The 24,963-nt window shown below is 41.6% G+C and overlaps 1 protein-coding gene across 1 annotated transcript; it reads right to left on the bottom strand.

Annotated features, from left to right (window-relative positions):
• Positions 1 to 1,677: 1,677 nt before the first annotated feature.
• On the bottom strand, positions 1,678 to 24,600 carry wnt4 (wingless-type MMTV integration site family, member 4). Its single transcript, XM_018667618.2, has 6 exons — positions 23,919 to 24,600; positions 6,794 to 6,875; positions 5,451 to 5,604; positions 5,041 to 5,172; positions 4,520 to 4,662; positions 1,678 to 3,666 (listed from the first exon to the last, which is right to left on the bottom strand). Exons 1-6 carry the CDS (start codon positions 23,993 to 23,995, stop codon positions 3,196 to 3,198), a joined length of 1,059 nt encoding a protein of 352 aa, XP_018523134.1. The 5' UTR covers positions 23,996 to 24,600; the 3' UTR covers positions 1,678 to 3,195.
• Between the last annotated feature and the right edge of the window lie 363 nt (positions 24,601 to 24,963).

The raw sequence follows: 24,963 nt of genomic DNA, 5'->3' as shown, positions 1-24,963 counted from the left end.
TAGTTGGTTGCTGTTTGTCTTCATTTTACAATGATTTGTAAAATCTGTCATCTACATATTTGCAAAGCCACTAATTTCACCTAAAAATATTTAATATTGCTAAATGTTGGGTACTGTGGCCACAAATGATGATCCCAGGGTAATGGTCAATGCTAAAGACAGGCAAAACTGCAAGACAAACACAGAAGAGTCATAAAATCAGTGAACTGACTCAGTAATGTCAGTTACACAGCAATATCTACCTAACATTAGCAACCATAAGCTGCTGGTCATGCCAGAAGAAGTAAGATTAACTCTCGAGTGTAATGGAATTAGAAAGAGTGTATTTTGTTGCTTATGAATTCAGCACTCCTCTGTGTACAAGCACAATATAAACAAACACACAATGAGCTCATTACTAGTATTTTCTACTTGTGAAAACATTTGTCAAAGTAAAATCCTTAGGCTAATGTTTTCGTGCATTTGAGCACAGCTGTTTCCTGATCCAGTAATTGAGCTGTATCTATGGGGCTTTTTGGCCTGAATGGAGTCTGCATGGATGTTAGGTATTAGCACAACATGAGCTATAAGTAGTTTCATTCCACAAATACTACGTATGGTCCTTCATAAACCCATTTTTGTTGCATCTTAATTTCAACGCTGCCACATACACTAAGTGGTAAAACCTTACTGTCAGCCTCTTGTCTCCGCCACAACCGCAGCAAGCCACAAGAGGCATTAGAGTGACTGACTGGCTGACTGACTGAACACACACACACACATGAGCCCACAGACATTCCCAATCAGTGTGGCCACCACCACCACCACCCGTCTCATCTAGGCCATCATCGTAGCTGTAATGAAGGACAGATCCCCACCATTGTAGACTGAGAGAGGTTAGAGTTACACTTTTTGCAGAGGGGGAGTGGACTGGAACCAGTGTAAGTCAAAGATATTGCAATAGAAAGAGCAAGAAAGCCGGAGTGGGGGGGGGGGGCAGTACAATATTGATAGAGACAGGAGGAGGGAAAAAGCTTGTGCCATGTGGTCTGCATTTTGCTGTAATCCCTGTTCTAGCCTGGTGTTCCTGCCTCTGTTCCCTCTTCAGCCCAAACCCAATCAGGCAGTCGCTGAAACCCGAGCGGCAGCTCTGGTTCTTCCCAAAACCAGACTACCAGGTTCCCAGCGCCGCGGGAAACACATCCATCTATCTCTGGTTGATGTACTGTATGTGGTGATATACAGCGCATAAATTGTGTTTATGGGTGTCAGGGGTGCAGGGAAGGACCTCCGGGTGTAATGTACCTCACACAAACAGTGCGCACGCACAGACACACACACAAAATGCTGCACAGTGCACACTGTGGCCACATAATAATGCAGCTGAAAGACACGGGAAATGGACGATTTTATTGAAATATGTGTATGTCTGTCAGCAGGGCTGTGGGTGTGCATCTGTGTGTGTGTGTGTGTGAGTGAGTGTTTTTCAGGGCTTGGTGGTGGAATAGGATCTGCTCTCCTTTACTTTCCATCTTTCCTCTCATCCTCTCATGTTTTTTCATTCCTTCTAGGCAACAATGTTTTTGTTGCATTCTTTCTCTCTCTCTGTCTCACACACACACACACACACACACACACACACACACACACACACACACACAACATGCAGTGTCATTTGAAAGAATCGGACAACAGTAGTTTTTGACACAGCATATATTCCGTATTAACATACATTCATAGGCAGTATAGTCTTCTTCAGTGTATAAGTCTTTACAGATCTACAGTATGTCTCTATAATGATAGCACGTTATTATAGGAAAGCTTGGCTTTATGGTGGTGGTACAAGACAACAAGAGAGTCCTGACAGTGGCATGGGAAACTGTGTGAGTGTGTGTATGTGTGTGTGAGAGAGAGAGAGAGTGAGAGAAACAGTGAAAATTGAATATGTGGTTGGATGTTTGTTGCTGTGGGGCGAGAGCTCTATGTGCGCTTGGAGAGAAAGTGCTTCAGTCATCATGCATGGTGAACATGCTCGGCAACCCCATGGCAGACCCCATTGTGTGTCTGTGTGTGTTTACATTGTGTGTTTGCTGGTGCATGCATGTGTCTGCGTGTTTGCTTGTGTTTGCATTAAGCCAACTAGCATTTGGCAGATGGCGACGTGCAGGGTGAGGCCAAGATCAACATCAATCCAAATGAGCACGTAAGATTTTCACAACATGATGTTCTGTAATGGTAATGAATCATTTTGGATCTGATCTGGAAAGAGTTTCAATACAAGATTTCCCATTGCAGGTAGCAGCTATGGATGTATACATGTGTTTGTTTTTTATAGTAATTTTGTTGAGTATGTGAGTGTTCTGTGTCTGATGCCCATCACCTGCCAGTGCTACTGGCTGACAGAAAAGACCGAAAGGAGCTGACAGTGGCTTTCACCTGTTCATCATCATAACCCCTCTGACGGAAAGAGAGTGAGTGTGTGTGAGTGGAGCAGCATCAGGGCATTGCAGGGGGCAAAATAAATGCCTCAACAGCAACTGAACCTCAGCGAAGCACAGCCATGTACACTCAGGAGGCAAATCACAGAGAGTCTGTCTGCGACTCACTCCTCTTTGTTGATCAAGTCTGACCTCTGACAGACTTGGCGTCTCCCTTTTTGACATCCAGCCCTCCAAGTGAGTCACCGAAGCAGCAGCAGCAAGGACAGAGGGCAAATAACACTCCTCTTGACCCCACCCTAACCCTTTAATCCCACCCACCCTTCTGCCCACCCATGGGTCCAGTTTGTCCCTTATCTCCACTCGTCTGTCTCCTCCTTCTAGGTCCACCCCCGTCAGTCTCCTCAGTCTCAACAAATAAGTTAAACATTACAAAAATAAGAAGCATCAATGACAAACCAAATATGAGAGTGAGGGAGGGAGACAGAAAGTGAAAGATGCTCTCTACTTGAGAAGAAACAAACTGCCTCTGTAGCTTTGTAGGAAGTCCCATGCATAAACTACTGATATCCATTATGGTGGCATAAAATGAATAGGATGACCTTTGACCTCTCAGCCACTCAGTCTGTTTCCGTTGACCAGTAGTAGGAGGGTGGGGTGGCTTCAAGCAGGAGAAAAGGGAGCTTCACAAGTCCTCCACGCTCCCTCTTGGTAATTGAGAAAGAGTGTGGGGCGTTTGTTTTGTTCATCAGCAGTGCCTTCTGTGCTCCCACTTCCATCACCGGCAAGTGTGCATCTCCACCATTTTACGGCACTGTTTACATTTTACATAACAGCACCAGTGGAACTTACAGCTGCACCTGTCCACCACCTCCACCTCCTGTGTCTGGAAGCCGCGACCGCAGCACATCAGCTCACAGCCGTCAATGGCCTTTGAGGTTCTGTTACACTGGCGGCCCACCGTTCCCAGCATACCCGGCGTGCGTGGATCATAATCGCAGAAATCTGGACTGGGGTCCAGGTAGACCAGGTCTTCGTCTGTGTGAGGTTTGAACTGGGAGTTGCGAGGGACCAAGACTTTGGTGCTGCCCACCTTGCGCTGCTCCACCTCAGTGGCACCGTCAAACTTTTCCTTGATGACGTTGCCCACCTTGCGGAAGGGAGGCATGGCTTTCCAGCAGGTCTTTACCTCACAGGAGCCTGATACGCCGTGACATTTGCACTCCACACGCATGTGGGACAAGATGGCCTGCAAAGATACCAAAGGAACTTTGATTAGCTGACAGACACTTAAATATAATAATGCATAATACCCATAAAGACTGTCTGTGGATACCAGCATCCATCTCTGAAACATTGACTGTTCTCACAGTAACAACTACAACAGCATTTTCTACTGGTACCAGAGCTTTACTCTTGAGACTTGGACTTGAGTTGGACTTGACTGCTCTGAGACTTAACATATTTCAGACTTTCAAATGTAAAGTTTGAAACTGAGAAAAAACAAAACAAAAAAAAACTACAGAAAGCCTAGTTTATTATTTGCCATTTATGCCATTTCACAGAGACTTGACAGACTTGGAACTGATTATTGATAATTTGCTCACGAAGACTTCTGACATGATTTGGCTGTGGATGTGTTCGAACAGATTGGAGACTTGATTGTACATGTCTTAAACGTCTTGAACCTTGCTTTGGACTTGTTTCAAATGACTTGAGATTTGAGATACCTCAAATAAGAATCTTCTCAAATTACTTGAGACTTGACTTGTGTCATTCATTCATTCATTTATTCATTCATTATCTGTACCGCGTCGGTTAAGGGTCGGGTGCTAGAGCCTATCCCAGGTGACATTAGACGAGAGGCGGTCTTGAAGTGGTCTTTGCTAAAAATATTTAAAACTGGTCTTATCTCTAATGACTTAAAACTTGATAAATGTCAGCACACAACCTATGTCAAGGTCATGTCTAATAAACTAAGCACATTTTTTTCTCAACTTAAGAAAAACTTTTCTCAGCTTTAGAAAACATCTTCCTCTAACACTCAAAGAGCTTCAGTGTTCTGCAAAAGGCTTTATTTTACTTCAAGAGCAGTGAGTTACCTTTCTGCCGGCCTCATTGTTGTGCAGGTTCATGAGAGCCCGACTGGATGACTGGCCTTTACTCCTCTCTCTCACATCCACAAAGGACTGAGAAAAGGCCACTCCATACGCAATGTTATCACTGCAGCCCGACCACTGGAACCCTATGACATAATAAAAAAACAGAAAAAGTGGTCTTCTTTATGGCTCTCTCATCACCATTTAAACACTACACTTGAATGGTACAGAAATTTTTCATTGTAGTGACCAAGTACTGATGTTGTAAAAGATCTGGCAATACACACAGAGATATAAAATGGCATCATTATTATTCTACCAATGATATCTGGCAAGTCCTTTCAAAAATAAAATAAGTGTTTAATGTCACATTATTTATTGTATTAAAATGTATTGGGTCAGTTGCTTGTTTCTGTTTCCCTTGCCTGTATGTATTTGTGTATGTGTGTGTGTGTGTGTGTGTGTGTGAAAAAGAGAGAAAGAAAGAAAGAGAGAGAGAGAGAGAGAGAGAGAGAGAGACCTACCCTCTGGACTGACTCCATGTACATTGTGGTCGCAGCCACATTTTTCCAGCTCTCCGCTGCTGCAGGCCCTTGTGACCGCAAACGCCACACTGGCTGCTGAGATGGCATACACAAAGGCTGCCTCACGGGTGCCTAGCACACACACATGCACAAACACAGTCATATTGTTTCATTATGCAACTGAAAGGAGCTTCTCATTCTGAATTGCAAAAAGCAGTTTGTATATAAACAAAGAGTGTACTAAAGTCTAAGGGAAGGAGTCCAGACATTAACATGCAGGAGGAGGTTAAGCCAGCACAAAAGGAAACACACAAATGTCACAAGAGCTTAAAAGATGTTTAGATATATTTAAGCTGACTGATAAAATGCTGGGTGTTTATGACAGAAATCGCTACAATGTATAATCTTACCCTGGGTGACCACTTTGCCAAACACAGGCATGGTCTCCAGAGTGGAGCAGTTCCATCGGCGGTTGCGAAACTGAAACTGACATTCATCTATAGCCAGCTGGGCTCCACGACGCACTGCATCCATCACCTCCACACTGCGCTTACAGATCTGAACCTGGAGCAGAGATGCACAGGATCTACCTCAGCTTCAAACAAAGTACAGAAACGGACTAAAATCCTGCATTTATACATTGATATATTGTTATTAAATCAATTGTGGTGCCTTTGTGTGATTCATGTGAACAAATGAGACCAAGACAAGACTGTTAATGCCTACAAATTATAAAAGACGCATATTGTTTTTCAGGCAATTATCCAGAAATTGCCTGCTGGGCAACAATAAACTGAACAAACAGGCACACTGCTAACTTATTCCTGGTATTTATTTTCTCCTATAAGTCTTCCTTGGGTATAAATAAAGCACTGAATACTGTTTAAGGATACATACATATTTGATTTTCTCTTTGGTAAGAGTCTATGCGTCAGGCTAATTGAACAGCCTGGCAGCAGTGCAAAGATATTTCCTTCCAAAGTTTTTGGGCAAGCCTCACCTTTCTGACCGATCGGAGAAGGCCAAAGACAGGGGTGGGAGCTCATGGCTGTCAGTCAATATATAAACATGCTTCTGATCTACTGCTCCTCTCACACCTAGGCGTCAAGCCAGTATTAACTGTTGGAAGACTTCGCTATGGCTGACTCACAGGCTAACAAGCTCCTCATTCCTGCATTAACTGAGACATCTAACATGTTCTTCAGATGGCGCTGTAACCTTACTAAATGGCACCATCTTAGCTACAACGCTGATATTGCTAGCATTAGAAATTTCTGAGACTCAAATAGTGCTTTTGTTTCAAACCTGATACCTGCATCTTTATGTTGATATTTTACCAAATGGATATATTTGTTAGCTGGTCTCAATATGAGGCCAGTTTGTTACTGTGCAGTTCTGGAAACTAGTAAATATTTTGTCATCCATCTTTCTGTTCAAGCATTAGTCAACAATGACGGGCTGCCCCTACAAAGGTCAGTGCAGCGTGGGTCAAAGCTTGAATCATTGCAACACTTTACATACACAGTAATGGCAGTAATGTCAGTAGGACAGATCTTGGCCATGAATTAAAAGTAGAACCATACACAGGTGCAGCTATGTGTGTATTGAAAGGCTCTACGGGCAATGCAAGGAATCCCACCGAGTTATGTTTAAATGTTTGTATTTATCGTATGACAGATATTTGAAAAAAGAGCCATATGTGCATGAAGTTATAATTATTGATTCATTATTGTCTAGTGTTAGAGGTGTGTACCTGTCTCTGGATGAGGCCTCGTAACCTCTCGCAGGTCTCCTCATCCCTGATGCTTCCCACTGAGGACAGTTTGGCCAAGTACCTAACAGAAAAAAAACCAAAAAAAAAACCATAATGGGATCTCTTTAGTGTGCAGTGATGCAGTTTTTCCTGAAGGAAAAACTAAATGTTTACAGGTGACCTGAAAGAACATCTGGAAGACAAAGAACTTAAAATGACTGAATTTGATGCTTGTGCAGGTCAGTGGTTCAGATGCACACATCTGATCTCCACCATTGTGTCACTTCAATTCTGTTACTGCCACAATAAATGTTCCCTTTCAAACCAAGATGGTTGATTAGATGACACCATTCATGAAGCAGAGCTGGTAGGAGGAGGATTAGTTCCCATGACGTTGTGGGAATGTTTTGGATAAATGTCTGGTAATGAGGACACTGAGAGGAGGGAAAGTGGCTTATCACAAACACCACCTCCAGGCCAGACGTGTCAGGGAGATATCCTGCATACACACACACACACACACATAATCTGAGAAAATGGCATTGGTCTGGATGCCTTAACCCTCACACAACCACCTAACCTCACTTCAGTCTCATATCTCCTCACCCAGCTGCAACTTACAGAAATAGGCTTTCTTATAAGCTGGCAGTGATTCTCCCACAGATGTAACAGCCCTGGTGATGTCCTGTTTACACTGCTCAAAGTGTCTTAAGCCGTCTTTTGGACACATATTGAGTCTAAAAATCATAGTTTTTCTACAACAAACAGAAAAACCTCATTTTCAGTGCAGTTTCACTTCATGCAGTCATTTTTCCAGAAGTGGGGCACCATTCTGTTCAAGCATTAGACAGATTCCCTCTGAAAACACTTGATTCAAAGAAACATTTATTTGCACTGTAAAAAGTGAAAATTCATTCATTCATTGATTCATTATCTATTCTGCTTATCCTTACAGGTCACAGGTGGCTGGAGGCAATCCCAGGCGACATTGGGTGAGAGGTGGGGTACACCCTATATCGATATTAATCTTCTCATCTCACTCTCAGCAAGAGAGAAAATAAATGTAACAATATTTACCATTACAATAACACAGTGTCTAAAGTTTATAAAGTTTAACATTCACATCCAAAATAAGGATTATGAATATCAAAATGGCCCTTAACAATGGCAAAGTCCAACAAAATTAACTTTTAGTCTCTTATTCTGTACAAGTAGACATGTTTTTCCTTCAGGTTTCTCAAGCTTGTTTTATGAGTCTCGGGTTATGAGTTCCCAAAACCACACATACCTCTGTAAAGCCCTGTTTGCCCGTCTCAATCAAACCCTGGCACAGATCCAGACTGCAAAGAAATCTGCTGTTTGATTATTGACAAAGCTATAATGGACAGCATAAAGTCATGCTACTGGTGTTTTACACTAGTGGACAGGACAGGCATATCAGTGGCTTTATGACATCTTGATTATTTATCTGATTTTTCAGAGGTCGGTTTGTAGCTACATCTCAGCTCTTAAAACCCTGCCGAGCTTGGGTGCTAAAAGGGATAGAAATTCTAGAGGAACTTAGTATTGATGCACTATGTCTAATACTATTTGTAAATGTTGTAGTAAAATTACTATATCATCCCTCCAGAGGTCAAACAGCTCCATCCTCTCTATTCACCCTTTCATCTCCTCCTCTCCACAGTACTGATAATTAATCTTGCTCTCTCTTTCTTTTTGCCTCTTTGATGGCCCCCTTCTTCTCTTCCCATCCAGACAGTGTCAGTATTTAGCACTCATCGCTGTGATAACCCCGCTCTCTCCCACTCCACCACGTCTCAGCCACATTCGCTCACATCCACCCTCTTGGGTGACCTCACTCTCTCTCATAAAGTTGAAGCACCACCAAGGCCCCGTCCTTCGTCAGGGAGTCTCCAATGTTTTCATGTCATGAACCCCCAACATTTTGTTTAAAGCTGCACTGATCAGTTATTTTTTTATTTTTTTTTTTACAGTTGATCAAGTTACTATGTGTAATTGTAATTGCTGTAGTTATTCTCTCCTCTGCGGATTATTTAGCATGTTTAGCGCATAGCCTGATGAACATACTGTGCGCTACCCACCACAGCAGACACAATAACAGACTAGCTAGTGAACATAGTGGATAATTTAGCAGCTAAAGAGCCACTGGATTTAGATCAGTCAGGTGGACAGAAGCACAACAAGTAAATGCTAATACATCCAACTGAATACTAGTTTAACAACACTAATATCATGGCTTTTTACAAAACAGAATATATAGCCAAATATATTTTACAGATACAGATATTTTAACTTAATTCAGTTGGGTTTGGTTTATGTGAAAAGCTTTCGCAGTTTTAGAGAAATATAAACAAGAAGCAACTCTTGCTGAGTAGTAGAGCCACAGGAAAGAGGTTCAGACTCATGGAAAACCCAATCTGCATAAATTCATTTTCAAGACAGAGAAGCCTGAGCAGACAAAATGCAGACACTGAACAGACAAACATCACCAAAACTGGCAAAAAGAGCAGCAATAGCAGTCATACAAACTAATTACACAAATAATTTGTTTGAAAGTAGCATGGAGTTTTATGAATTGAGGTTCAGATATATTTGGGGGACCCCACTCTCTGTGAGGTTATTCCTCCTCCTAAATCAAAAGGTCACGCCCCATCTCCCAGGGTGGACCGAGTCCAACTCATCTCTGCCCTGCTCTGATTTGCTCCAACGCAGTTACGAGGCTCTCATCAAAGCCATGTGCAGCATTTGATCCCAAACTTTGTTGTTTAGCGTAGCCTTGGGCAGGGTGCTACGTTTAGGCTGAGGCATCCAGCTGGGAGACCATCATACAGCAACTACAAGACAACAACAGAAAGCTACTGCTCTGACGGGCAGCACCACACAGGCAAAGAACAGCTGGATGGCATCCCACTGTCCTGACTTTCACCCTGGAAACATTTAATAAACATTGGATAAGCTGTTATTCAGGTGATTTTCTGGATATGTGTTTGTGTATATATACACGCGTGGGAAAAGTTCAGTGCAGGCCTTGGGTGAGTGTGTGTGAGTTTTTCAGCCCTGCCTCGCTTTATCTGTTCATTCTACTGTGTGTACCCTTCACTTCCCAGAGATGAGGTTAACAAAACACCACAACAAGGAGACAGAAGGACAAGGCAACACACACGCACACGCACACACACACACACACACACACACACACACACACACACACACACACCATCATCCCACATTTCATCTTCATTTCTCTCCCTCTTCTCTCTCTGGCCTCTGGTGGTTGCGTGCTTAAATCCCAGGGGCCTAAGCCCAGTGGAGCCAGTGGTGTTGTGAAGGCTGCAATGTGTAATGCAACACAAACACACAGTGGCCTGCGAACGCACTTTTGTCCAGGTGGAATGCTCCATACCTCCCACCCAGAGCCCCCCACAGCCTCATGGGAGGCTAAAACTGAAAATAAAAGATAATTCTAAACAGAGAAGACACTTATTTCCTGTCTACAGATAACAACTTGCATCACAAGGGAGGACATAAAAATGATGAAAAGCATGCAAAAATCACTTTTGAGTCATTTATAAATATGATTTACTGCTTTTTCCAATAAAACGGTAGCTGTGATTGTGACTGAATGATAGTAAGGTTGTATGTAACAAAACAATCTAAGCTCAAAGGTCTGTGTACCAGCTTTTAGAGCTTCATTCCCAATGAGGATCATGATATACCCTTGAAAGCTCTGAAGGTAGTTAGTGGACCTTTGAGCTTAGGTAAGGCCTGTTTTGTTGCACATGCTGTTACCATAGACTCCCCCCCCCCCCCAGTGGTTAAAGGAATAGTTTGACATTGTTTGAAATAAGTGTATTTGCATTCTCAGTTTCTGCAGAAACTTAGAGAGGCTCAAAACCACTCCTACATATCATGTCTGTATGGTAAATATGACACTAAAGCCAATAGATGGTTAGCTTAGTTTAGCATTAAGATTGGAAACAGGAGGAAAAAACCTAGCCTGCCTGAAGAAAACAAAATCCACCAATCGGCACTTCTAAAGCTTTCTACGTAATACGTTATATCTTGTTTGCATAGACTATGCACAAACTTCAGTTTAAAAACAGGGATTCAGTTTTAGCAGAGGTTTTGTGCCAGACTATATCTTGGCCAAGAGCAGTGATTTCTTCCAGCTTCATTTTGAATGAACAGATATGAGAGTGGTTTGCTTGTTCTTAGCTTCTTAAATGTGAGAATTTCCTGCTTCTTTTCTTTTTAAACTATTGTGAGACAAAACAAGCAAGCTGTAGATATCCCCTTGTTAAGTCTGTTAAGTTTAAGTAAATACAGATAAATAACTTTTGCTATTAAGCTACTAGGATCTGACACCTTTTATTTCTTTGTAGTTTGATCTAAACTCCCTTGTTAAACCCTGTCTTTACCTGTCTGCCATGGTGCAACCTTTATGTTCTGGCTGAAATGTATTTGAAATGTAATTATCTTTATCTAAAAAGGAAGAGAGATTATGGCTAGTAGAGAAGAGAAAAAGCAGGGAGAGAGGGATACAGAAGTTGGACACATCTGCATGACAGCAATACACTTCAGTAAACTTTGCAGCATTGCGCGCGCACACACACACACACACACACACACACACACACACACACACACACACACACACACCAAATGACACAAATGCTCAGAAACTGTGGAGGACTCTCTGCACCTCCATCATCTCTAATGTGTATTTATATGAAAATATCCTCATGTTTGCCTTTCCAGCACTGAGCACACAGCGGAGGTACACAGTGACAGGTAAATATAGCATGGATGGGAAATGCAAGGAGGAGAGCTGCAAGAAAGAGTCTAAGAAATGTCTTTTCTACTGAAGCACTGTGCACTGAGCTAACAAACCTGCGAGCAGCACTGCAACAAGTTACAACTGAGTCTTTAACTTGATGCACCAAAATGTTTTTCTTCAGACCAACAAAGTGCCAGGAGGAGAATTCAAATGACACGAAGCAATAACACAGTTTCACAAACACTAACAGTAAACCCTTACATTCACTCTTGCCTGTTGAGAGGCTGCAGGCAGCAGAGATTTAAAGTGCTCGTAAAGTGTGACTGTGGTGTGACCTGAGCTAACCCTCCCTGTCCCCTCTGCAGTGGACATCTACAGTATGCAAAACATATAGTGACCTCTAGAGGGCACTACTCTCTCAGTTTACCTTCAGGTACCTCACAAGACTCAACAGCTTCTGATGTTCAGTGTCCTAGCAGTTGAAGACGGACTGTTTTTTTTCTTGTCTGTCCAGCATGTTCCTGAAACACTGTCCACTGTCTGTTCAAAGCAAACTCTGGCTTAAATTCTTAAATTACAGGTAGGTGGCAAAATAATAATAATAATAATAATAAAATAAACCTGTCTTTGACATACTACATGGGCCTTAGCGCTCTGGGCAGTGAGTCCCTGGTTCGACTCCCAATCTGGTCAGACCTTTACTGCATGCCTACATTCTCCCCATTTCCTGTCTCTCTTCACAAAGAGAGACCCAAAAAATAACTTAAAAAAGAACTATTGTACACCTCTATATATCAGACTATGCTGATAGGGGTCTTGATAACATCTTTCCTGAGTGAAAAGAAAAAAGGGGAGCTGCAAAGACAACTAACCAACACTAACTTCTTACAGACCTCATGTTAACCTTTGAACCTCTCTCAAGTCCAGTGCCATTGAGCATCTACCCTGCTTCGGTGTCACTCATTAAGACTAAAACTTCGCAGTGCTGTGCTGCAGCTGACCTCCAAACCTCAGAAAAAATATTTTTCCATATTTGTCAGAAATTTCTGACAGGTAATGCTTCATCTTGAAGATTTTCTCCCCCAAAATATCTACTCATCATGACTGAATGACTCAGTCATTGTTGCCTAGAGGGCACTACCTCAGGCAGGCCACGGAGTCCATTCACAGTTTCTTTTGTGCAGTTCTGCAATTTAAGTGACATTTACCATTAAAAAAGATATTACATTCTGAAAAGACTGTTAAAGCCTCATAGCAGCTTTGGCTGAACATTTTCATACAGACTTACTTTAAGAAGGAATCTCTCAGCAAATACAGCCACTGATAATCCTCTCACTGTACACAATGTATGTAAGTATTGTATGAAGAGAAAATTAAACCTATTCTATAAGGTTCGGTATAGGTTTACAACCAGTCCTCTATCAATTACTGTATTGTATGTCCAGATTACATCTACCATTCTGTCAGTTTGTTGACAGAAAACACAGAGAATGTCTGGCAGGTGTCTGTTAAAACAGTATTTTATTACACATCAAGCATAATTCCAATCAACAGTTTAACCACCTAGCACTAACTTTTTTTACACTAACAGGATGGCAACACAGTCTAATTTTTCTTAATTTTTTCTTTCTTTTCTTTTAATTTTTGAACATTCGTTCGAATGTGGGGTGAAAAATTCATATTCGAGCTGTAATGACATGTTCGAAATGTAGGCTGCAGTCTCTTTAAGTGTATCAGACTCACCTGCTAGCTCACTATCCTGGTGAACCAGTGGAGGCAGCGCAGATGAGCAGAGGAACAAGTTAATAAAGTAACGAAAATGATAATATTTTGTGGTGTTTTGGGGGAGCAGGTTAGAGTGCATGGGGGAGGAGGGTGCATTCAAATTAGTTTGAATGAATTTGCGATCTTGAATAATTTTGAAAACGGGACAGCCTTAGTTTGTAATGCACTTGGAAGTGGACTGTAAAACATTCATAAAACACAGAAAGATAATGTTTGCCCTCAACACCAGTATTCTGAGTTTACATTCAAGTTCATGCCAGCAGTCAGAGGTTGCAACTTTTATATTAAAACATGACCACAACACTATTTGATAATAACTTGAAACACACCTCACCATAAACTCTGGCATAATTGTCATTGATGTAGGCATGACTGCAAGATTTACCCTGCAACTTAAATGCATGTTGTTGATGTAATGAGTATGTATCTATGAAGACTATATGATTTTAAGGATAATCTATGCTTTGAAATACAGATGTTCAGATATAGAATGTGAGGCATTTGGGAAGTAATATGTTGTATGTATTTCTTTGCCAGGGTTCAAAAAAGTGTGAATAATTTAAATGATAGATAAAACTTCTCAAATGCTTATGAACAAAAAAATCAAATATAAAACAACAAATAAAACAAATAAAAAACAGAGCACTGCTGGCATATAGCCACCTTCAGGTGGAGGTGGTGGTGGTCATAATCGGTGGGTGTGAGGGTTTTTGTATTGTAAGGCTAGGTGGATCTAATTTTGAGTCATACTAGTGAAAATAGCTCTGCTTTTCTGTATTCAGTGACAAATAAAATAAATGTTTGAAAGAGACAGTACCTCCGATGGAAAGAATGAAAGATAAGGAGGAGGGAGAATGTGAGGGGAAAGAAAATGGAAAAAGGACGGAGGGGATCATTTTAAGTCAGACAGTGAAGGAAAGACAAAAAAAGTGGAAGGAGGGAGACAGTGAAGTGATAAGACGGGAAGGAGTTAAAGGAGAAAATAAAAATGATGAGTTCAATTAACACTTTTACTGCGCAGCTAGCAGCTCACACTAGAAGAGTTTTGTGTGTGTGTTTTTATGTGCCCACGCGTGTGTCTGGGTGTATTTATATGCTGCTGGCTCCACTAGAGCTCATTTCCCCCTAAAAATAACATGCTCTGCCAACACCACAACCCTCACACACACGCATACATATCCACACAAAAACACACTTTCACACACATTTGGGGAAAAGAGGCAATAAAAGCCATGAAATTAACCTCCTGCTTGGTGTTAGTGCCACGGCCCCAAAATCCTAGAAACCAATTAGTGTGTGTGTATGTGTGTGTCAGTGTAATGTTCATGGGCACTGGCCTCATCCGAGCACAGTCTACAGCCTGTGTTAATGTCACTGTCCTCTGATTCTTTGTCCTTCTTTCTATCGTATTTCAGGTGATGTAACAAACACTCTGGCGGCCATGTTGGCGGTCTGTAGCTCTTGGGAAACAATAGCTGCGAACAGCTGATTGTTTCTAAATGCAGGTCTTGGCTGCAGCTGATTCCTGTGCTGTGTACCTGTGACCATTTCTCTGTTTAGGTAAAGTCAGCTTAGTAGCTAGCTAACTATGAGTGAAGCTGGTAGAAAATGTATCATACCACCAAAGTGACGTGGAGGTTTTGCGCTGTTGGATTTGGTTGGGCAAAGATGATCGGCATGCATGATCATATCAGCTTTTCAACAAGCAAGTCTCTACATCTCTGTAAAACATCATCCATTCACAGGGTGCAGCTTTTAGCTCTCAGTGTGTTTTCTTTTGTAGAGCTATGTTCATGACTTTCTGAAAAACAAGTTTTTAGCTTTTTCTTTTAAATGTGAAAAGAGTGTTTACAGGTAGTAGACAGTCATATTTAAGTATCTTGTCATTTAAACCAATTTGTAAAAAACAAAAAAACAAAAAACAACAACTAATAGTCCACAGCCATCCTAGCAGTTCTGTGAGATATTAATTTAGGAGGTTTTTGGTAAGCCAAAGTGAATCTGATTATAGCGATAGATTAAAAGTAAAGGAGTCAGTGATTTCATTTCATCCTGTAGGATACATGAACGTGTGTAGCAAATTCAAGGGCAATTCATCAAACAGTTCTTCAGATGTTTCACAAAAAAACAAACACAAATGTCAACCTCATGGTGCAGCTAGGGGAAAAGTCAAGATCACTAAAGTCAGTATGATACATTTTTTTGGGCTCCATGAATGTCTGCACAGCTTCCAGCAACAGGTCTGGTGGTGGACTGACCAACGAACAGACAGGCTGACATTGCCACCCACAGAGCCAGAAGTAGTTTGTATTCAACAAGCTTCCATAAGTCCTTGCCAGAAGCTAACTTGAAAATCTGGCGAGGGAACACCAGGCCTGGCCAATCAGATTCCAGTGGGTGCCAGTGTCCCTTGATCTCTCTACACATCGTGTCAGCCATTTTTATTGAGTTGCAGGCTAAAATAGTACGAGTCAGCTGAGAGACAAAAGTAACACTGTATCAACTTTTTAACAGTCCAATAGTTAAAAACACTAGCGGATAATGGTAAATGACATTTAGATTATTAGAGACATAATAATATGATAACTCAGTACTTAATTCATATTTAAAACATAAAATGGGACTGTGCATCAAGCTCACTTTGTAAATTATAAGAGTGTTTTTTTTAAGCTGCATTTTTGACCAGTAGAGTGTCAAAGAGACTCTGATGTATCATCCGATTATTATAATTTACATTCCCTTCCAACAATTTGCTGCTTAAACCAGACACAGAGCAGAGAGAACACCATTCAGAACACCTGACAAATCCTATTAGCTTGTGTGTTTTGGTCTCCACCAACACCTTACCAGAAAAGACTCAACCACACAGCCTACAGTATGTGTGGGCTAAATAACCCTAACCCAAAAGTGGCAAAAAGCTGCACAGAGATGCCAAGTGGCTTGCAAAGAAATGAATGTGTCTGTAGTTATTGCAAATCTATGGTAAGCTATATTTTTTTGAGAATTTGTTTTAATTATGGCCTATTTAAAGTCAATGAGCTGCAAGAGGAGAGTGTGTTGATACCAACATGTATGAGAAAATGCGATTGGAAATTGAGTAGGTTGACAATCTCATGACTTTCTAATGACACAGAAAGAAAGTGAGCAAGTGAACAGGATGGCTTTACCATAACACACTGGCTAAAATAAAAGACAACTCACATGATGTGCATCCATATATTTGCATTAGTGAAGGGTTTTTCTACAGTGTCAAAGATGAACATACAGTTTTTATTTTCACATTCAGTTTGGATAGATAATGAGATAAGCTTGCTTGTAAAGTTAAAATCAGTCATGAAGTCAGCAGTGGGCAAGTTTGGACGCGCACCATTTACCACTCCTGCTTACTGTTTACACAGCTAACACACATATGTAAACAGTGTGTTGTACACAAGTTTGTATGTATAAAGAACTCTCTGTGCACAAGGTTAGAATTCATTTACAGCATGGCTCTCACTTATCTGGTTCCTTCTCATCACTACTGAGCAGGATCTCTTAGCTTATGCTTTTGGTCTGTTTGCAGTGTACACATTGATGCATAGCCCACTATCACTGGATTACTTTGATACTGAAGACAATGTCGGTATATGGTGTCTGTGTATTTTGATTTGACTGAGTTATGAGTTTAGATTTTTGATGCAAAATGCTGCAATCGGGCAAAGGTGTTGAAGTAAGTGGGCTTAACTACAAAAGAGGTGCTACCTCTGGTTTACAATAACATGCATTTGCCTATGAACATTATCAAGTAAACTGTTCCCATCTATTACTTGCTCACTTGCAAGTTTCACCAACCATGGTGTTTCCTCGTCAGCCCGTGCTCTCCTGGCCATAATCTGGTTGCCCTGAGTGATTCCCGTGGCTCCAAGTGTGTCACAATAATTGTACACATTCTGGTGACAAGAGGTCTTGAAATAACACGCAGCAGCTCCACCACATTTGTATCTGTCTGTGTGTGTATTTGTGTGTGTGTGAGAGGGTGTAAAAGAAGTGTGAGGCGCCAGCATGTACCACAAGTACCACGAACCCAAGGTCTCTGCTTTCTCTGGTTACCCATCAGCTGCCATATCTTTAGCATCTGGCCGTCCAGGACATATGCATATATGTTCACACACTTACACGTAAAAGTATACACTCACACACACAAAGAAACAGAAAGACAAAGCGAGAGACTGAGAGGGACTGAAAAAAGGACCAGTGTGTGTGCTCTTTATCCTGCAATATATAAATGGACGTAGTTGACATGAGGTTAGAGTTAGGGTTAGTGAGTTATCTGAGATATAACTGTGACAAATCTCCCACTCTGTCTGCCTGCCTGCTTTGCTCTGCTGTTTTTCCTTTTTTATTCCTGCAGGTTGTTTGTAGGTGGAGTAAAGAGGCCTATGTGCATGAACCTGCAGCATCTGGACTGAGCCTCTAAAGAGCTTAGACTACCATTTTGGACCATCTCTCTCTCCTGAGTTTCAGCATCCTCCCGAACCTACCTCCTTTGTCTCTTTGGTTTGATGAAGCATACACACAAAACACCATATTTAATTATCCTGTCTAAACCAGATCATTCAGTGATAATGTTACCTTCCAGCTATATTCACTTCCATATTCTGTTTGCCTTTCTGCTGTATCTTTTTCTTCACGTTGACAGTAGCACCTCCAGACTTGAACCCGCTGTTCCCTACTGAAAGTGAAGTGTTTAAAATGTAAACACTCAACTCTTTCTAGGTTTTAAAGGAGACATGCTTTCCTAAGCAAATAAATGAGGGTTGTAATCCTTTCTGCAGAGCAGATCCATGATAGTTTAACTAAACAAATAAATGAAATTGAGTAAGGCCTCTTGTTTTTGGTCTTTTCTTAAGACACATGCCAGATGTAATCCTCCTTTATCCACAGCAGTGGTGAGTGTAATTATTCTCAAGCACATTTTCTTAGGTCAGTGTTTGAGATTTTTTTTCTTGCATTTTAAGAAACCTTTGAAAACATTTTGAAACAAGGACACAGAATCATTTCACAGAAGAGTAAGAGTTTACACTCATGGTAGTATGCCATACATGCTGCAGCTACATGCTAATGTCAGCAAGTTAATATGCTCACAATAACTAACTAACTAAGTTTGTGTTCAGCAGGTGTAATATTTACCATGTTCATCATCTTAGTTTAGTGTGTCAACATGCTAACATTTGCTGACTCGTATGAAACACAAGTAAAACATTGCGACTGATGCCGCTGATGATGTCACTATATGAAAAGTCAGCGGATCATCACAGTTATTGCAGAATGTTATTACAAAACCATGAACATCTGAACCAAATCCATCCAGTAGCTGTCAAGTTCATCACTGTAGGCAACACTTAAATATCGGATGGTAAGGCATGGAATGTTGTAGATTCAAGGTCCTAAGAGGATGAATCCAGATGACTTTGGTGATCCTCCTACCCTTTTTATCTACCACCACCATGAAATTGACATTTTTGTTTTGAATGAACTATCTTAACAGCTTTTGGATGGATCACGATGCAAGTTAGTACAGGCATTCGTGCCCACCTCAGGATGAATTGTAATCACTTTGGTGATCCCCTAACTTCCGCCCTCTAGCACTATCACTTCACCAGGTCAGAATTTAGAATTTGTGGATTGATTTTTGATTTTCAGCATTATTATACTTTTATTTCAAGCAGTAAAACTAGATGAGACACAAGGTAGCTGCAACAAAAATTCCCTTACTGGATTTGAACCATTGATGTTGTGTTTCATTGTTATTATCATTATTCATTATAATAGCATTGTCATAAAACAATACTCACATGTTCATGTACATGTATATACACTAAAACAGGTTTTGATTACTATAATCATTCATACTGACTATTAAGAGACAGCTTCTTAATGTACCTCCAGTGGAGCTATGGCAGAGGATTAGTAACAATCCTTTAACTCCTAAGCCACAGGGGTGCCTCCAAAATTTTTATTCATCTTTGGTTTCTGACCATATATTTGCAAAACCCTACAGAACAGAATCTGTCAAGCCTTTACTGTAAAACTTCTTAAATTCGTAAGTAACTTTACAGATTAAAACTTCAGATTTTTTCTTCTGCAGACTAAAGTGAATCCACTCGCACACATACGCACACAGACAACTTTTATGCCTCCTTTCTAACATTGTCTTCAGCTCCACATGTGTCGCTGTGTGGGTTGAAGTGGGTGTGTAAGTGGCTTCCGTTCTTCTGCAGTTGGAGTTGTAATTATGGAGTGTGTGCCACTGTTGAGGGAGATGCCAGATTACATAGTCTATCATAAAACGAAAATCCTACATACAAAAACACAGACATGCACACACGCACGCATACACTCACAGCTGACCTGGAGCAGCATGCAGGTGCAGCAGAACCAGTCGGTGCAGGGTAAGAGGAGGAAGAGGAGGAGGAGGGTGACGACAGACAGACTAATGAAAAGTAGCACTGAAATCCCTGTTCCTCGGTGGGACGCCAAAGATGACTCAGCAGCCACCGAGATTTGGCAAAGTGATTACATCCTGGCTCACAGACTAAAGGTGACGGTGACAGGCAGAGGTACAGGTGAGGTAAACAAACAGTCCAGTTCAGGCTGCGGTTTACTGTGACGCAAGAGCAGCTGACAGGTGTTAGAAACAGTTAAGCTGTTGTGAATCATGTATGCAGATTTAAAGAAATGTCTCATGGGTGAAATAATTATAGCATGTCGTATTTCTCCAATACAGTTTATGAACAGAATGAGAGCTGTAATTATTATAATTATTATCATTATATATTTATCTTCTGAGTATTTTTCATGATTAACAAATACTGGGTTGATCTATAAGATGTCAGAAAATTGTGGAAAACGCCCACCACAGTTTCTCAGAGCTTAACATGGCCTACAGTCCAAAACCCTGAAGGTATTCAATTTACAGAAGACAGAAAACCAGAAAATATTTTGGCAGGATTAATCAATAGTAACAATGCTGTGCAAATATAACTGAAAACTCAAACTGTTACATAGTTTTCTAAAACACAATATTTTGTCTAAATTCACTGCATTTCAAGTCCTGGGTATCTTTTCACTGGTTGAAGTACAAGCAAAATTTAATCTACTGTTAAAAAACACTATCACCATCCAAACAAACAAAACAATCGGATTAAACTGGTAGATCTTTACTTACTCCACTGACTTAACATATAAAGCTATTACTCAGCCTGTGATGTGTAATGTCTGACTTTTCCCATAAAGTCATGATATATCAGCCTCTGCTGCTTCGATTTTGAACATTTTTATCATACAATTTTTGCCTCCTCAGAGTTGTCTGGCTGTTTAAATCTAAATCACTGGGTTGCCCCCTGCAAACTGTATTGACTTTATGTGTCCAGCCCCTTTTTTCATTTGTTCCACTTCCACTTTTGTCTTTTAATATTCTGTTGCTATTGGCATAGTAAACTCAAGTCGCAGTCCCGGTCAGATCACACAGCCTGCTGTAAAGTTCTAAAGGTTGAGAACACATGTCCACAATTATAAATAAGGAGGTCACGTGACCTGACATCACCACATACTCGACAGATTAAAAAGATGATCTTTGGTGCAGCGTTACATTCTGTGTTAAGTGGCTTACAACTGGCTCAGCCGGTTGCAGAAGCAGCTTGATGTTTTCAAAGTGCCGATGCTTAATTTATCATGCCTGTAATCCAGCTTTTTAAAGTTTTAGTATTACAATCACTACACCAGCTGATTTTCGCTTTGCTAGTCTGGAACCTGAATTACAAATATAAATTAAAATATAACTTTAACTTTTCACCTTATTGTAAAATATGTAATGTAGATTTTATTAATAATGTAATTTTGAATAATCAGCTTTTTACACAGTATTAAGCCAACTGGACGGAGCAAAAATATTTATATACTGTATATAACACACATTTTGAATGGCCACTTCTGTTATGATGTTGTTTTGTTATAAACACATAATAAAACACAAATACTAACACATGTCAACCTACGCAACATAACACATTCCCACATAGGCAGGAAATTAAAAGACAAAAAGTCTTTTTTTTTTGTTGTTGAAACAAATCAATACATTATTCATTATTTATATTAAAATGAACCTCAGCCATCTAGATGCATACTCTTCCCACTCACAGATGGATTCCTGAACAGGCCAGTCAGGTACCCAGGAGTCAGGTGGGCCCTGGGCCTATGCTCCTCTGTAGGAGAAAGTCTTGTCTGTGCTCAAGGGCCGACTGTTTCATAATTCGTCCATGTTCTCACGTCATTTCATTGAAATATTTTATTGACAGTAAGTCACAGTCTCGTGACATGTGAGAGATGAAGCCAAATGCTGCTGTGCTGAACTGTTCTGTATATACAGAAAGTTAGTTGTTGCATGTTTTATGATCTGAGCTCCCACCACTTGTTAACAGCAGTAATCTAATTGCTTCCCATCCTTTGACCCTGAGCCTACCTGCTGCTGTGTGCAGGTGAGACTGAAGCATGAGGGTTTGTTGAGGTGTTGAGGACTCAGATACAGTCCACACAGCCCCACACAGGTTTTCCTGAACAGTATAATCCCGTAGAGCAGACTGGCAGCTCGGCAGCTTGCCTGTACATGCCTGCTCTGTGCTGCTGTCACCACGCCTTCAGCCCCAAACAGCACAATTACCCTGCACTCAGTGACGGAGTTCAAGGTAGGCAGAGTTGTTTGGCGTGGCCTTAATTTGACTTATTCTGATGAATCTGTCAACAATATCAGTTAGGCCGTCTGCAGCACTATTCTCATATAAACATAGTAGGCTGTGGTGATCCTATGAATCTCGTCAAGGCATTAACACAAGGAAAATGAAGTAAAATAAAAATACAGCTATGAAAGTCAACATGCAGTCACTATTTAGCAAAGTTGCCACCCCTTTTAATCCCCCATAGGAAGATTAGAAGAGCAGGGAAGCGTTTCAGATAATAATAACTGTATCAGTGTCAAGTTTAATTCATATCATCTGAGCCTCGATTCTGTGGAAGAGAAAGGGAAAAGTCCCTTTGAAATGATGAGCGCTGCTTGTAAATTTGCTGAAGCTGGAAGGAATGAATGGCAGCAGAAAATGGAGCGGAGCCTGTGGAGGAATGCAGAAACCCACCTAACCACCTCCCACAGGCTGCCGGGAGAGCAGGCACACACATGCGACCCAACCGACCGGCCCCAGGAAGAGGTGGCACTGTGCACTTCAGCTACAGGCTCACGCTGTGCATTATCCCCGACGGGGACTTAACTAGACTCCTGTTGTCTGATGGCTCTGACATCTTCTTGAATTAAATACATAAATTAACAATAAAATATTCTTACATGGGCGTCAGCTTTTACTAACCTTGCTTAAGCTTCCTATTATTTCTACTCTCCAGAGATATCCCAGTGATATTGCATTATGTTCACTTGGCCACCATCTGTAGAATTTAATGGTAAACTAATGGTGGTTTTATTTTACTTTATGTAATTATAAGTATTTTGCTATCACTCTAATATTCATGTGGTATTCTGGTAATATCTGTCTCCGTCTTCATTTTATAATTTTGGTATTTTTGTTACAGTAGTTCTTTAGCACAGATGCAGCTAACCTGTCCCACACCTGCATAATTATGACTTCATCAATGTTCTACTTTCTCTTGACCTGCAACAAGGCAATAGCGTTGACTAAAACATGAAATTAGGAGGATGAAAAATGACATTGAGGATGAATGGGGTTTAATTGGTCTGTGAACGCCTCACAGTTACTTGAAGTGAAGATTTATTTATTTATTTTTTACAAAAAAGATAGCTCATCAAGTTTTTACAGCCTAAAATCTTAATTCTCTCTATTAGGTATCTGCTACATCTGTTCTAAATGTACTGATCAGATTCATCAGAACAACTCCTCTCAAATGGGGTTGGGGGGAATCAGGGTGAGAAAACTCGCAGAGGAGACCAGGTCACTTAAAAACAAATGACACCTGACGCCGACTTTATGATTTTTTTTCTTCAGGCTGTAGCTGAATGTTATTCTAACATATCTATTTGTTAGCTTCATATATAAAACTTCTTTTTACACTCAAAATGCACTGTCATTGTCAATAAAGTATAACCTATGAAATTTCACCTAAATCGAAACCCGCGCCTTTTCCAAAAAAGAACATGTGCTTTTTCACTTGTGGGTTGACTTTTTTGTAAGGGTCTTAGCGCGCGGGGGGGTGGGGGTGTAGCGGTGTTGGTAAGTTATTAAGTCTGGGGGGGAGAAAGAGAGACCGCGAGAGACAGACGGAGAGAGTGCGAGTGTGTGTGTGTGTGTGTGTGTGGATGGTTAACAATTAACCTGAGCGGCCACTGAGCTGGAGGTAAAGAGAACGGAGGAGGATGATGTGAAGATGATGAGGAGGAGAAAGAGAACAGGTGAATGGTAAGAGTGGAGGTGAAAAAGAGCGAATGATGCGCTCCACTCTCTGAAATCAGGAACGGGGTTAGATATGTGAAGTCCAACTTACAGCCAGTTACTCGCGTTGGCGGAGAGGAGCGCGCAGCAGAGCATCAGGACGCACCGCAAAACATATTCCTCTGTCATCTCGAGAAGGGGGGAGGGTGGGGGTCGGTGAGCGCTGAAATAATCCCAAAGTGGACAGGGGGTCGGCGGTGAAAGAACAACAAAAACCGGCAGGGTCCGAGGAAGGCTGTTAATCCATCACCCCGCATCCAGTGGATCAGCCACCGGGGAGGCGCGCAGCTTCGCGGTCCGTCCGCCCGGTTCTCCCGTCCCTCCCTCTGCCACTCCGCTCTCAGAGGGGACGGGGAGAGGGGGAAAAAAGGGGAGGGGGGATACTAAAAATACGGTCAAAACTTTAGAGTTGCTCGGGCTGAATCGGACCCTTCTTCTTGATCAACTTGTTTGCTTTCCTTCTCAGCTGCGCGTTAACGTCAGCCGGGAGAGCGCGTGGAGAGGCAGTCAAATAAATGAAGGAGCTCTCAGGCGGTTCTTCCTCCTGCTCCTCTCTGAAGGCTTATCACCGGCTGCCGGGTCCCGCTCTCAGACAAGCGGGGCTCTCCAGTCTGCGCGCTGCGGGCTCTCCAACTCTCCCCGACACATGCACTCACTCTGAGCGTAAATACGCACGGCTCCTCCTCACACACCACCGTCTCTCGGTGTGTCTGGCAGAGGAGAGAATGTGTGTGCTGACTTTAGTTGAGGGGCGGTGCGAGGATATAGAGGTATGGCAGCGAGATGGGAGTTTTCTGGGGATGAAGGAGGCGGGTTTAGTGAACTGCTAAGGTACTCTCTCTCTCTCTCTCTCTCTCTCTCTCTCTCTCTCTCTCTCTCTCTGTGTGTGTGTATGTGTGTAGACGAGACTATGTGTGTGTTTTAGAGGTCTCCTGGGAGGATGCAATAGCACAGCCATTCACTAATGCCCTCCCCAGTCACCCTCCACTCCTCTCCAACACACACATAAATCACGCTCTCTTTCACTTACACACATACACACACACACACACACTCACAACACCGCACACACTTCTTGGCAGCAGCTCACTCTCTCT

Source organism: Lates calcarifer, linkage group LG12, assembly GCF_001640805.2.
Source record: "Lates calcarifer isolate ASB-BC8 linkage group LG12, TLL_Latcal_v3, whole genome shotgun sequence".
Taxonomy (NCBI): Eukaryota; Metazoa; Chordata; class Actinopteri; family Centropomidae; genus Lates; species Lates calcarifer.
The sequence above is the reverse complement of the archived record's forward strand: the minus strand, read 5'-3'. Positions and strand labels throughout refer to the sequence as shown.